Source organism: Oncorhynchus nerka, linkage group LG8 (assembly GCF_034236695.1).
Source record: "Oncorhynchus nerka isolate Pitt River linkage group LG8, Oner_Uvic_2.0, whole genome shotgun sequence".
Lineage (NCBI taxonomy): Eukaryota > Metazoa > Chordata > Actinopteri > Salmoniformes > Salmonidae > Oncorhynchus > Oncorhynchus nerka.
In genome coordinates, this window is record NC_088403.1 from 48,556,834 (window position 1) to 48,572,264 (window position 15,431).

Sequence of the window (15,431 nt, forward strand, 5' to 3'; positions counted from 1 at the left end):
CCAAGAGGAAAGGGAAAGTCTAGATGTCTATAGCTTCTAGCCTGTACATTTCCCCATAGCTCCGTCTATTTCTCTTCCTTCACTCGTACCTATTTATTCCTGTTATGGATTCCTTTTCTCTCTCTATCCCTTTACTTTCCTGACTTTTGTCTCTTCTTTGTTTCTCTCCCTCCCCTTCCAGCTGAAGGAGGACTGGCAGTATGTAGCCATGGTAGTGGATCGCATGTTCCTGTGGATCTTTGTGGTCTTCACTACTGTGGGAACCCTGGGCATCTTCGCCGACGCCAGCTTCAACCACACCCCTAGCGACCCCTTTAAGTACCCCTAACGTGGGACACACACTCCACGTATGCATGAACACACACAAGATCCCAAACTTTACCTCACTGAAACCCCAGAAGCCATGACAGTTGCCCCAGCCTCCAAAACAGACATGCATAGCGAGATCCTCTACATGCCTTGGACATAGCTACTCTATACTGTACATGGAAGGGTTTCTTTTTCTATATCTGCTGTGCTGAAGTGTGACATTGCTGTAGTTCTGGGGCAGTAGGAATCAAGCATCTCAGAGTAGGAGTGCTGATCTAGGATCAGCCCATAGTCGATGGAATCTTATTATGTTCTAAAAGGCTAAACTGATCCTAGATCAGCACTTCTATTGTGAGATGCTTTCTGAATACGGACCCTGGTTTTACTAAAATATATTTATTGATTGCTATATGTTTGTTGGGAGGATAAAGACAGTGAAAACCAGATACTATAAAATATCAAGTGTATACATTTAATTTACCAGAGTGAGAATGTGTGTTTGGCATATATAAAAAAATATATTTAGTCAGCCACCAATTGTGCAAGTTCTCCAACTTAAAAAGATGAGAGAGGCCTGTAATTTTCATCATAGGTACACTTCAACTATGACAGACAAAATGAGAAAAAAATCCAGAAAATCACATTGTAGGATTTTTAATGAATTTATTTGCAAATTATAGTGGAAAATAAGTATTTGGTCAATAACAAACGTTTATCTCAATACTTTGTTATATACCCTTTGTTGGCAATGACAGAGGTCAAAGGTTTTCTGTAACAAGGTTTTCACACACTGTTGCTGGTATTTTGGCCCATTCCTCCATGCAGATCTCCTCTAGAGCGGTGATGTTTTGGGGCTGTTGCTGGGCAACACGGACTTTCAACTCCTTCCAAAGATTTTATATGGGGTTGAGATCTGGAGACTGGCTAGGCCACTCCAGGACCTTGAAATGCTTCTTACGAAGCCACTCCTTCGTTGCCTAGGCGGTGTGTTTGGGATCATTGTCATGCTGAAAGACCCAGCCACGTTTCATCTTCAATGCCCTTGCTGATGGAAGGAGGTTTTCACTGAAAATCTCATGATACATGGCCCCATTCTTTCCTTTACACGGATCAGTAGTCCTGGTCCCTTTGCAGAAAAACAGCCCCAAAGCATGATGTTTCCACCCCCATGCTTCACAGTAGGTATGGTGTTCTTTGGATACAACTCAGCATTCTTTGTCCTCCAAACACGACGAGTTGAGTTTTTACCAAAAAGTTTTATTTTGGTTTCATCTGACCATATGACATTCTCCCAATCTTCTTCTGGATCATCCAAATGCTCTCTAGCAAACTTCAGATGGGCTTGGACATGTACTGGCTTAAGCAGGGGGACATGTCTGGCACTGCAGGATTTGAGTCCCTGGCGGCGTAGTGTATTACTGATGGTATGCTTTGTTACTTTGGTCCCAGCTCTCTGCAGGTCATTCACTAGGTCCCCCCGTGTGGTTCTGGGATTTTTGCTCACCGTTCTTGTGATCATTTTGACCCCACTGGGTGAGATCTTGCGTGGAGCCCCAGATCGAGGGAGATTATCAGTGGTCTTGTATGTCTTCCATTTCCTAATAATTGCTCCCACAGTTGATTTATTCAAACCAAGCTGCTTACCTATTGCAGTTTCAGTCTTCCCAGCCTGGTGCAGGTCTACAATTTTGTTTCTGGTGTCCTTTGACAGCTCTTTGGTCTTGGCCATAGTGGAGTTTGGAGTGTGACTGTTTGAGGTTGTGGACAGGTGTCTTTTATACTGATAACAAGTTCAAACAGGTGCCATTAATACAGGTAACGAGTGGAGGACAGAGGAGCCTCTTAAAGAAGATGTCACTGGTCTGTGAGAGCCAGAAATCTTATTTGTTTGTATGTGACCAAATACTTATTTTCCACCATAATTTGCAAATAAATTCATAAAAAAATTCTACAATGTGATTTTCTGGATTTTTTTTCTTCTCATTTTGTCTGTCATAGTTGAAGTGTACCTATGATGAAAATTACAGGCCTGATCTTTTTAAGTGGGAGAACTTGCACAATTGGTGGCTGACTAAATACTTTTTTGCCCCACTGTATGTATACTATACAGTAATGTGAATTCCACAGGCGGTTGGTATAGCACCAACCGCCTGTGGAATTCACATTACTGTAGAAATCTGTACCACCTATCTCAATCATTGTTTCTCTCTTCTCTCCCATACACACCTGTCTGTTAAGCTTGTCGTGCTTTTGTTTAGTTTTTAAAAATAAAGATCTGAGATGAGTCAAATCAAAGGCTCCATCTGTTGTCAAAATGCGATCCCTGCGCATAATAATGGAGAATGCACACGCACACACACACACACAGAGTGGGAGGCCTCGTCAACAGACTGTTTGACTTGACCTGAAAAAACTCTGGGCCCTAGTTTTCCTCTATGAAAACACCCATAGGCTACAACAAGACACAGAGTTTTCCTGTAGGATTGTCATGAATGTAAACTCCTGTCCCTATGTTTTTCCGATTTACACATGCATTTAGCCCTTGAGGCTGCCTTCTAGCCTGATTACCTCTGTTGATGGTGATGTCTGAGTGTGTTGACCAGGTGTTGAATACTGCTGTGGTGTTTTATGGTTTGTTTGTGTGTGTGCTGGAGTTCCCCCAAGGTTTCTAATGATCTGCATATCACACACTGGGCAGAGTTGAGAACACCTGCCATTCCATCAAAGGACAGAAGAAGAGAAAGAAAGAGAGAGAATGGGGGGGGTAGTAGAGTGAGAGCAGCAGATAGTCTAACTAGACAGAGAGACAGACACAGATGGACAGACAGAAAATTGAAAGAGAGAGACATTAGGGGGTAGCATGCAATGAGGGTTCCACCAAAAGCATGGTACGACCTGATGTGTGGCGTCTCCGGTATACCCCCCCCCCCCTTCCTATGGGGGGAGTGATCATCTGAACCTCTCCCACTTTGTTCTCCCCAAAAATATCCCCATTGTCATGCCCCCCTCTCCCCACCCCGACCAAACCTCAAACAGGTATCTGACTACGGTGGCTTCCATAGGCCAAAACCCATTCCTCCATCCTGTCAATCCCAGCACCGCCGGGCCAATCAGGAGAAAGCTTCCCCAAGCGGACGACGCCCAACTATAAAGAGAGGAGAGACAGAGCGAGGGAGAAACGTTTTGCACGCACAAGCAGGTTGGTGTAGCTATACGGCGGTGTAGTGGCTGTGCTGGCTTGTTTCACACTCTGGACCTGGGTGTGTGTGTGGAGGCATGTGTTAGTTGGAGTGTGTGGGAGGGTTAATGGTTTCGGAGACGTGTTGGGTTCCTACTACCCAGGTTCCTGAACGACAATGCCTTTGAATTTGACCTTGTGAATCAGTGGGGGTGTTGAAAACAAACCCCCCCCATGCTAGCTGGTGACCTCTGGGCCATTAGGTGCCTACAGTGGTGGTGTAGTGTCCTCTGGGCCATTAGGTACCTACGGTGGTGGTGTAGTGATCTCTGGGCCATTAGGTGCCTACAGTGCTGGTGTAGTGACCTCTGGGCCAATAGGTGCTCTGGGCCATTAGGTGCCTACAGTGCTGGTGTCGTGACCTCTGGGCCATTAGGTGCCTATAGTGCTGGTGTAGTGTCATTGTCTATCCTCTTTCTTTCTTTGGGGAGGAAAACCAGGCAGGACAGGTATGGATGGATCAGGGATTTTATGATTTCCTCTAAAGAGAGAGGGGGGAGGAGAGAAGGGAGAGAGGGAAAGGGGGAGACAGAGGTAAATGGAGTGAAGGAGAGAGGCGGCCAGACGTGACTGATTAGAGGACAGGAAACCAGGAAGCTAACGACCTGTTGGGGGGGGTAGAGATGGAGGGAGAGTGATGGTTTGCTGGTAAATTAAATAACGTTGATCGAATCAAAACTGTAAATCAGAAGTCCTTATCCAAATCTCCCTCCTCCCAGGTGCAGCTTCACCAGAAGATCTTCCATAACTACAACCTGAAGCTCCAGCCAGCCAAACACTGGGAGGAGAAAGTCTAGGTCAGAGTGAGGTTAGCCCTCTCCCAGCTTGTCAGCCTGGTACAACACACACATACGCTGAGTACACAAAACATTAAGAACACCTGCTCTGACCAGATTAATCCAGGTGAAAGCTATGATCCCTTATTGATGTCAATTGTTGAATCCACTTCAATCAGTGTAGATTAAGGGGAGGAGACAGGATAAAGAAGGATTTTAAAGCCTTGAGACATGGATTGTGTATGTGTGCCATTCAGAGTGGGGGGGTCAACTCAATATTAGGAAGGTGTTCCTAATGTTTGGTATACTCATTGTATAAGCATACACATGTCAAAGCACTCGTAAACACACACACTCGCGCATGCATATATAAACACAGCCACGGCCTCCTTCCCTTCGCACTGCCAGCCAGCCTTGTCTCAGCGACATCGAGCCTCCAATCATGCATGGCTAATTAAGCTTTCCTAGGACAGGATTGAGTATAGCAGGCTGCCATGTACAAGAAGATTCATCCCCAACCCCAGTCTAATGTCTATCTCTCTGGGCAGAATGACAAGAATGAGGCGATGACAACCAACGATGCTCATGAATATGGTGAGCGTCAAACATTTATCCTCATCTCTCCCCTAAGCTTCCCTCTCTTCTCATCTCTTTTCAAAATGAAATTATTTATTTCTGGATCTCTCTCGTGTGTAGCCTCGCTCTTCTCACTTTTCGCCTGGCGTTTCTTCCCTTGGTCTGCAGCGCAAATTGTTATTGGAGAAGGTGTGTGTGTGTGTGAGAGAGTGCAGTGTCTTTGTAAATGAGACCGCCACAGCAGCGTTAGAAATGACAGCAACATCAGAGAACTGTAATAATGATTTCATCTCTGTTCCCATTCTGTCGTTTCTCTATCTCCTTGTTTCGTGACTTAATCTCTCTCTCCCCCCTCCCTCTTTCTCTAGGTGTGGACAGACTACAGGCTATCATGGAATCCAGAAGATTAGAATACTATAGAAGTCCTCACGATTCCTCCCGACAAGGTGTGGCAGACTCCTGTCCCGCTCCGAAATAGAATAGCATAGAACACGACCAAGAGTTCAGAATAGCATAGAACATGACCAATAGTTTAGAATAGCATAGAACGCCATCCCTGTTCCATGACCATCAGTTTTTTCTGACTATGTGACACTGAACTGGAAAAACTCTGCACTCCTTAGATGTCCCTAAAACTGGGGCCTTGCGGAACCGGAGGTAACCGCCCCTGTCCCGTTCCTCCCTATCCCTTTCCCCAGAGTTGAGGATTCAAATCACGTTCTGCGCATGTGTTTCTGTACAGCTACCTCAACCCTCCCTTCTCATTTCTCGAAATGTCAATCGTGAATGATCATTTCGCAGGTTAGCATTTTTTGTCATGACTCTTGTTCTGGAAGCAGCTCTGCAGTGGTCACTAGCTGGCACAGTCATAAAATCTGATTTGAACCCTAACCTTAATCACACTGCTAACCCTAATGCCTAACACTAACCTTAAATTAAGACAAAAAAGCTGATTTAAAAAAATATATATATGCATTTTTACAATATAGCCTATTAGCCCATCTAGAGGAAGTCTCTCAGTTCTGCCTCAAGGACAAGACTCATTCCCATAAATGTCAGCCTACAACAATTCTTCAAGTTTTACCGGGGGAAACGTCCATGCAGCATCTGCATGCCAACCATTTGATTTCAATCAGTTTCATGGGGGCATGTGTTTAGATGTTCTTGAGTTATGTAGGCTATAGTGTTGTTTCGAAGCAACCTACAGTGTTTTGATTGAATAAAAACACATATTTTGCCTAGTGGTGCGGGCCATATGGTTTTGGCCCGCATGAGAGAGAAATGCCGACCATTCGCACAATAATTCTAAAAAGTTTTTGTCTTACAGTAGCATTATACTATGCTACTATATCCGGTTCTGTTAGTTCCAACAAGCACCATTCGTCAGAGTTGCTTGTTCTCTGAGCATCTGAAGTAGAACAAAGACTGTGTGTAAAGTAGAGAATCATGCACATGTGCAGAAGCTTTGGACCTTTAGCTGTTGGGAAGAGGGTTCCAGAGAAGATGGATCCGCAGCCACTCAGTACAATTTAAATGACCTACAACTTCCGTTTAAGAACCCAACCAATTTTAATTCACGTTGAAAAGCTTTTTGAGTGAACTGTTTCCATTGCAAAACATTTTGCAACAGAATCCAACTAATGAATACAACCCTGATTTTCTGTTATACCTGATAATTACACCCCGCTGGTGTCCCAGGTATAAATCAGTCCTTGTATAGAGAGGAAGAATGAAAATCAGCAGTGGAACTACACTGGCTTCGATGTCCAGATTTTAATTGATATTATACAGTTGAAGTCGGAAGTTTACATACACCTTAGCCAAATATATTTAACTCAGTTTTTCACAATTCCTGACATTTAATCCTAGTAAAAATACCCTGTCTTAGGTCAGTTAGGATCACCACTTTATTTGAAGAATGTGAAATGTCAGAATAATAGTAGAGAATGATTTCAGCTTTTATTTCTTTCATCACATTCCCAGTGGGTCAGAAGATTACATACACTCAATTAGTATTTGGTAGCATTGCCTTTAAAATTGTTTAACTTGGGTCAAACGTTTCGGGTAGCCTTCCACAAGCTTCCCACAATAAGTTGGGTGAATTTTGGCCCATTCCTCCTGACAGAGCTGGTGTAACTGAGTCAGGTTTGTAGGTCTCGTTGCTTGAACACGCTTTTTCAGCTCTGCCCACAACTTTTCTATAGGATGTCAGGGCTTTGTGATGCCACTCCAATACCTTGACTTTGTTGTCCTTAAGCCATTTTGCCACAACTTTGGAAGCATGCTTGGGGTCGTTGTCCATTTGTGAACAAGCTTTAACTTCCTGACTGATGTCTTGAGATGTTGCTTCAATATATCCACGTACTTTTCCTCCTCATGATGCCATCTATTTTGTGAAGTGCACCAGTCCCTCCTGCAGCAAAGCACCCCCACAACATGATGCTGCCACCCCCATGCTTCATGGTTGGGATGGTGCTCTTCAGCTTGCAAGCCTCCCCCTTTATCCTCCAAACATAACGATGGTCATTATAGCCAAACATTTATATTTTTGTTTTATCAGACCAGAGGACATTTCTCCCAAAAGTACAATCTTGTTTTGTTTCAATCTGTAGTCTGGTTTATGGCGGTTTTGGAGCAGTGGCTTCTTCCTTGCTGAGCGACCTTTCAGGTTATGTCGATATAGGACTTGTTTTACTGTGGATATAGATACCTTTTTTAGGTACCTGTTTCCTCCAGCATCTTCACAAGGTCCTTTGTTGCTGTTCTGGGATTGATTTGCACTTTTTGCACCAAAGTACGTTCATCTCTAGGAGACAGAACGCGCCTCCTTCCTGAGCGGTATGACGGCTGCATGGTCCCACGGTGTTTATACTTGCGTACTATTGTTTGTACAGATGACCGTGGAACCTTCAGGCATTTGGAAATTGCTCCCAATGATGAACCAGACTTGTGGAGGTCTACAATTTTGTTTTCTGAGTTCTTGGCTGATTTCTTTTGATTTTCCCATGATTCCCATGATGTCAAGCAAAGAGGCACTGAGTTTGAAGGTAGGCCTTGAAATACATCCACAGGTACACCTCCAATTGACTCAAATTATGTCAATTAGCCTATCAGAAGCTTCTAAAGCCATGACATCATTTTCTGGAATTTTCCAAGCTGTTTAAATGCACAGTCAATAGAGTGTATGTAAACTTCTGACCCACTGGAATTGTGACAGTGAATTAAACGTCATGCACAAAGTTGATGTCCTAACCGACTTGCCAAAACTCTAGTTTGATAACACGAAATTTGTGGAGTGGTTGAAAAACAAGTTTTAATGACTCCAAGCTAAGTGTATGTGGACTTCAACTGTATATTAGCATGTACGTCACGTCAAAACACCTCAAAACAGGACACTATCAAGAAAAATATAAAACTTTCTGAAATGAGACACTTATGATTCCCACATGGTAGTTTGTAATTGTTGCTATCTTTCCATCCAGAATCACCACACGGACTTCTGCCCCACTGAAGCGCGCACATCATTTTCGTGACGTTCTCAGCTAACCCATCTATGACTCATTAGGATATTCCCCGTTTTCCATTACTAGCATGTGGAGTCTAAACTTTTGTCAATTTGGTTTGGGCCGTATGACACACACAGGCAGTATAGTTGGCAGCAAAAGGGCTGCCACCACATTTGATAACAAAGTTGATTTATAATTGTGTAGGGCAGTGTATGCCTATACTAGGGGCTCAATTCACTCTGTCGTACAGTAGCTGTCTTTTCTCATGGTCAGTTAAAATCACAATGATTTTACAAGCCAGAATAATGTACCAGTCTAGTCTCCCCTCATTGGTTGATTTAGAATGTAGCCTACGCCACCAGGATTGGCCAGTTCAGGTGACGGTTAGACACTTGGCAACAGGCACAGTCTAGATGACAAGGCCATAAAAATTAATTCCACATACATTAAGCTGTATTTGTGAACAAAGTCAACTTGAGTAATTTGACGTAAGAAATCCCAACCAAATTACTCCTGAGTTAGCAGTGAATACCCCCGTAGAGAGAACCCCCACCACATCTTCCCGCGGCCATGATTGTGGCTATAGGATAGTCCATCTTATTCCCACGCATTAGGCTTAATCTCTATTGAAAGATTCAAGTTGATGTAGCATAGCGTTAGCTGTCATGTACCATTTCATTTGCATAACATTTCAGGTGTAGTCAGTGCGAGTCAGTGTACATCACAAAAGGTAAAACAAGAAAAAAAAGCATACCATTGTTCTAAAAAAAATATATATATATATATAGACATCAGTACTCTAGTTTTTCTGAAGCATATTGAAAAACCATGTGTTGTGTGTACCTACCTACTGTTGCACAGGAACCTACCTACTGTTGCACAGGAACCTAACCCTGGACCTACCTACTGTTGCACAGGAACCTAACCCTGGACCTACCTACTGTTGCACAGGAACCTACCTACTGTTGCACAGGAACCTACCTACTGTTGCACAGGAACCTACCTACTGTTGCACAGGAACCTACCTACTGTTGCACAGGAACCTACCTACTGTTGCACAGGAACCTACCTACTGTTGCACAGGAACCTACCTACTGTTGCACAGGAACCTACCTACTGTTGCACAGGAACCTAACCCTGGACCTACCTACTGTTGCACAGGAACCTAACCCTGGACCTACCTACTGTTGCACAGGAACCTAACCCTGGACCTACCTACTGTTGCACAGGAACCTAACCCTGGACCTACCTACTGTTGCACAGGAACCTAACCCTGGACCTACCTACTGTTGCACAGGAACCTAACCCTGGACCTACCTACTGTTGCACAGGAACCTAACCCTGGACCTACCTACTGTTGCACAGGAACCTAACCCTGGACCTACCTACTGTTGCACAGGAACCTAACCCTGGACCTACCTACTGTTGCACAGGAACCTACCTACTGTTGCACAGGAACCTAACCCTGGACCTACCTACTGTTGCACAGGAACCTAACCCTGGACCTACCTACTGTTGCACAGGAACCTAACCCTGGACCTACCTACTGTTGCACAGGAACCTAACCCTGGACCTACCTACTGTTGCACAGGAACCTAACCCTGGACCTACCTACTGTTGCACAGGAACCTACCTACTGTTGCACAGGAACCTAACCCTGGACCTACCTACTGTTGCACAGGAACCTAACCCTGGACCTACCTACTGTTGCACAGGAACCTAACCCTGGACCTACCTACTGTTGCACAGGAACCTAACCCTGGACCTACCTACTGTTGCACAGGAACCTAACCCTGGACCTACCTACTGTTGCACAGGAACCTAACCCTGGACCTACCTACTGTTGCACAGGAACCTAACCCTGGACCTACCTACTGTTGCACAGGAACCTAACCCTGGACCTACCTACTGTTGCACAGGAACCTAACCCTGGACCTACCTACTGTTGCACAGGAACCTAACCCTGGACCTACCTACTGTTGCACAGGAACATGAAACATGTAATGAGTGTTGGAGTTTATTGATCAAACATGGAAGCGTAAAAAGTAGACTACATAAACTGTTGCACGTCCTTTTTATGCCCATGTCATAGCGTGTGTGGTAATAATGAGGTAGCCCAAACTAAGGGCTATGTCAAGGGCAAGAACTATTGGCAATCAGAGGCTAGGCCTGGTAACTAGGTTGTCTAACAGCATAATTGCTTTCTTATCTCCCATGAGTCACGTCCGCTTGTCATTTGTCCTGATTCAGACATGTAGGAGTGGGTTTCTGTCCCTGCCTGACAGGCTGAACACAGCCTTGGGATGTTTCTCAGAGTCTGTAACATCTCTACTTAAATGCCAGTAAACCTGCTACTGGCAGATGTCATCAGGGAGATCGCTGTACGGCCCCAGCCAAATCGCTCGAGCCAGAGCACCACACGCCAACACCACATCGACCAGGAATACTGAGAGGCCACAGGCACCCATGAAGGTGTGCAGACGCATGGTTCTGTCCATCTGTAGACACATGGACAGGACCAGGCAGTCCAGGCCAACATTTAACAGAAATATTAACAGATATTGGCTGGTGTTGTCCTCGCGGCATCTCCCGTCCTCTTCCCAGGACTCAATGATGGCCAGCATGCTGAAGCTTTTGTCTTTAAGACTGAGCCCAGCCCCAGAAGGGATATAATGGGTCTGTACGTTCAGATCGATGTCACCAGAAGAATCTGTTGAAGAGAGAGTGGGAAAAGTAAGCAGTACTCTACAAAGAGCTTCTAACAAGCAGGCAATGTTTATTCTAGTGTTGTCAGTATTGCCTGGGCTCTTGTGACACCTATACAGAAACATGACCTTAGGGAAGTCAAAAATAAGACACTTCAACTCTCCCTCTCAATGGGTGTAGTATCCCTTAGTTTGGATTCCACAAACCTCAAGTGTTAAATACAGTAGCCTCATACATTTCACTAGTGACAGGCTGAAGCTGGTCAAAGGCTAACATTTCCGGGTATAGCAATCCAATTACTATATTTTCAGCTATAAAGAAAAAAGTTAGTTCTAGTGTAGGAGGAAATGCATGCCTTCTGAGACGATGCAATTGCCTAACACAGATATTTTCCACATACAGTAACTGGAATCGTCAATGATGAAAAGCGTCAAAAACTACCATGCTGATCTCACGGACTGCTAGTTCTTGCATCCAGACCTCCAGCTATGAATTTGATTATGATTGGATTCCTTCAGCCCCATCCCTCAGCTTAATTGCAAACCAAGTGACTGGGCTGCCTTTTGACTTTATTTCAAATTTAAGAGTTGTTTCACAGCAACATGAAAAAGCTATTGATCCCTGTAAGACTGGGATCATCTGAACACTTCACATTTGGGCTCTACCTCTCAATTGTTGTGGGTAATCCTGGTGTAGGCAGTATTTTCAGGTGAACCAAAAGAAGAGCAGTTGTTCATCAATAAAAAAAACACATCTGGTAAAGTACAAGAAGTCAGGGAGAACACCTTCAGAGCAGAGGCAAAGAAAAAGTCTAACGGGCCCTTTATATTCTAATCAGACAAATGTTTTTGAAACATCAGCCCTAGATGCTTAATTTAAGGATACAAATCACAGTGTTCATAATGTCATCAATACAATGCTAAGTAACCAGTGTGTCCTTGTACCTTCAGTAGTTCTGGTATCAAACGACATAGGAACAATCCAATTCCACTGCGCCACCAGGATGGAGCTAGCATGCCATGATTATTTTGACTTAAACAAAGCTGTTCTATTTTAGTCTACTCAAACAGACCCCATTTCAAAGGAAACAAGCACTCATTAACATCAGGTGTCACTAATTAGTGGGCACGACCAACACACCTTAACACACTTAACTTGGTAGAGGATAGAGAGAGTTTTGTTGATGCTGAGAACAGAATGTATATATTTTTAAGTAACATTCTTTGAACGTTCTCTGAACATTCTTAAAGTTTTCTTGAGTTTTTTATGGAACGTTTTCTTCATTTACTTAGAGCAGAATTTAGAGCTTATTGGTGTTAATGTGCACAATATGGGGCAAAAAAGCATTTAGTCAACCACCAATTGTGCAAGTTCTCCCACTTAAAAATATGAGAGAGGCCTGTAATTTTCATCATAGGTACACTTCAACTATGACAGACAAAATGAGGGGAAAAAATCCAGAAAATCACATTAGGATTTTTTTATGAATTTATTTGCAAATTATGGTGGAAAATAAGTATTTGGTCACCTACAAACAAGCAAGATTTCTGGTTCTCACAGACCTGTAACTTCTTCTTTAAGAAGCTCCTCTGTCCTCCACTCGTTACCTGTATTAATGGCACCTGTTTGAACTTGTTATCAGTATGAAAGACACCAGTCCACAACCTCAAACAGTCACACTCCAAACTCCACTATGGCCAATACCAAAGAGCTATCAAAGGACACCAGAAACAAAATTGTAGACCTGCACCAGGCTGGGAAGACTGAATCTGCAATAGGTTGTGGCTGCTTTGCGTGATGTATTGTTGTCTCTACCTTCTTGCCCTTTGTGCTGTTGTCTGTCCCCAATAATGTTTGTACCATGTTTGTTCTGCTACCATGTTGTGCTGCTGCCATGCTGTGTTTTCAAGTGCTGCTGCCATGCTATGTTGTTGTCTTAGGTCTCTCTTTATGTTGTGTTGTCTCTCTTGTCGTGGTGTGTGTCAACATGCTGGTCTACAGCGACGAGACCGTGAACTGGCTGCCTCCTGCTATCTACCGCAGCAGCTGCCTAATAAAACAGGACATCATAGCCAGACCTGGGTTCAAATACTATTTAAGATCTTTCATATCCTCCTTTTTATATATATTTTTTTACCCATTTTTCTCTCCAATTTCGTGGTATCCAAATTGGTAGTTAGTCTTGTCTCGTCGCTGCAACTCCTGTACGAACTCGGGAGAGGCGAAGAGGCGAAGGTCGAGAGCCGTGTGTCCTCCGAAGTACAACCCAAGCAAGCCGCACTGCTTCTTGACACAATATCCACTTAACCCGGAAGCCAGCTGCACCAATGTGTCAGAGGAAACACCGTACACCTGGTGACCGTGTCAGCGTGCACTGCGCCCGGCCCGCCACAAGGAATCGCTCGTGCGCAATGGGACTGCTGGCCAAACCCTCCCCTGACCCGGACGACGCTGGGCCAATTGAGCGCCGCCCCATGGGTCTCCCGGTCACGGCCGGCTGCAACACAGCCTGGACTCGAACCCAGAATCTCTACTGGCACAACCTTAGCCCACTGCACCACTCGGGAGGCCCAAATACTTTGTGCGTTTGCATTAGCCTGCCTGGAGTGCCAGATGGATGTGGGGGTTCTGTAATAACTCCTCCTTGCCTGTAGGTGGCGTACTTCCCATTTGACTGGCAGAGCTGCATTGTGGTGTTTTGCTCCTATACCTATAACTCATCAGAGATGGGTCTCCAATATGCCCTGGATGAGAATGAAGAGGAGATCGCCTTAATTGGTTAGTGTCTTCTCTAATCTCGCCAGGCTTCTCTTTTCGTATCTCCTACTTTTCTTTTCTCGCTCTTCTCTGCTCTGCTCTCCTCTTCTAGCACCACAATGCCCTTTTTTACGCCCCTGTTCCCTGTCACCTCCTCCTTCCTCTCTAACTCCACACTCTCCCCTCATCATCGTGCCCTACATCCTCAACATGGTCCTGGGCATCTTTGTCTTCTATCTACCACCTGACGCATGTCCGTCCCATGCAGGCGCACCATGCCAAACATGCACATTGTCTCATTGGCATGCATAACTTGCATAGAGATGGATACAGGGCACACTTGCCACAAAGCATGGGCAGCACAAAGACATGACATGTACCCTCTTTCCATCTCTATGATAACTTGAGATGGGTAGTTTGCCATTGTTTATTACAAAGCAAGGAAGTATCATTAAGAATATATGCTGTGCTCCGGGGAAGATGTTTATCTAGTCTGTTTATTCTTTATTTATTTTTTAGAGCATGGGTCTCAAACTGGCGGCCTGTGGGCCTGAACTGATTTAATGTGGCCCGTAGTTGTAAAATAAACTATTTGTCTTTAGCTGGTTCATAATGTTTAAGCCCAGTCTTTATCACTTGCCAAACAACAGTAGATCAATAGTCACCATTTTTTAACCCTGTGTTTCCCTTTTTCTCTTAGCTGTGGAGATGACTCTGACCATCACTCTCCTCATCTGTGTCACGCTTCTCCTCTTCGTCTGAGGAGGAGTAGGAAGGATCGGAGCAATGCGCAGAGTGGTAAGTTTCCATGTTAATTTATTAACTGAACACACAAAAACAAAATAACGAAGTGAATGGAAGAAACGAAACAGTTCTGCAAGGTGACATACACTAAACAGAAAACAACCACCCACAAACAAGAGTGGGAAAACAGGCTACCTAAGTATGGTTCTCAATCAGAAACAACGATTGACAGCTGCCTCTGATTGGGAACCATACCAGGCCAAACACATAGAAATAGAAACACAAGAACAAAACATGGAATGCTCACGCCCTGACCAACCTAAAATAGAAACATACAAAAGGAACTAAGGTCAGGACGTGACACCCTGGCTATCACTCTTGTAGTTAACTATGTCATGTTCACCATGATCGTGGTCACCTTCTCAGTCATCCTCAGTGTGGTGGTCCTCAACCTGCACCCCTGGTCCCCCTCCACACACAAGGTGAGCTGTAGCCTACATGTCGGCGCTATAGAGTCTACATGAGATTTAGACTCTAGGATTCTGCTTTTTCTTTCTTCTGCTTCTTCTGCTTAGATTCAGGGCAGGGTACTGGAACAAGTGACCAGTGTTCAATGAGTGTGTGCCTAGGACAGCAGTCTAATGCCGGGTGTACGTTGCACAATGTTCAAAATCCTAATTGCTTAGCCTCTCACATTAAATGACCATCTTGCCTGTAGTGGTTTGTCTAGCCAACGTAGTGGTACCCACACGATGGTCACACTACAAGATTCTTCACTAGGTTGTGAGAATTCCCGATACCATGCTGTCTCGCGAAAAC

The 15,431-nt window shown here is 44.4% G+C and overlaps 2 protein-coding genes across 2 annotated transcripts in view; both read left to right on the forward strand.

Moving 5' to 3' along the window:
* The window catches only part of chrnb1 (cholinergic receptor, nicotinic, beta 1 (muscle)), a 33,125-nt gene extending 30,508 nt beyond the window's left edge, over nt 1–2,617 (forward strand). Inside the window, exon 11 of the mRNA XM_029666738.2 lies at nt 182–2,617. Within this exon, the coding sequence (XP_029522598.1) occupies nt 182–328 (147 nt within the window). The 3' untranslated portion in view covers nt 329–2,617. The remainder of the gene's footprint in view (nt 1–181) is intronic.
* A 180-nt stretch (nt 2,618–2,797) lies between these two features.
* Nucleotides 2,798–15,136, forward strand: chrnb1l (cholinergic receptor, nicotinic, beta 1 (muscle) like). Its single transcript, XM_065021139.1, is given in 10 exon segments — nt 2,798–2,803; nt 4,237–4,383; nt 4,872–4,901; nt 4,903–4,917; nt 5,268–5,407; nt 13,080–13,182; nt 13,766–13,889; nt 13,981–14,121; nt 14,569–14,624; nt 14,954–15,136. Coding segments are annotated over 10 exon segments (945 nt in total).
* The last annotated feature ends 295 nt before the right edge of the window (nt 15,137–15,431 follow it).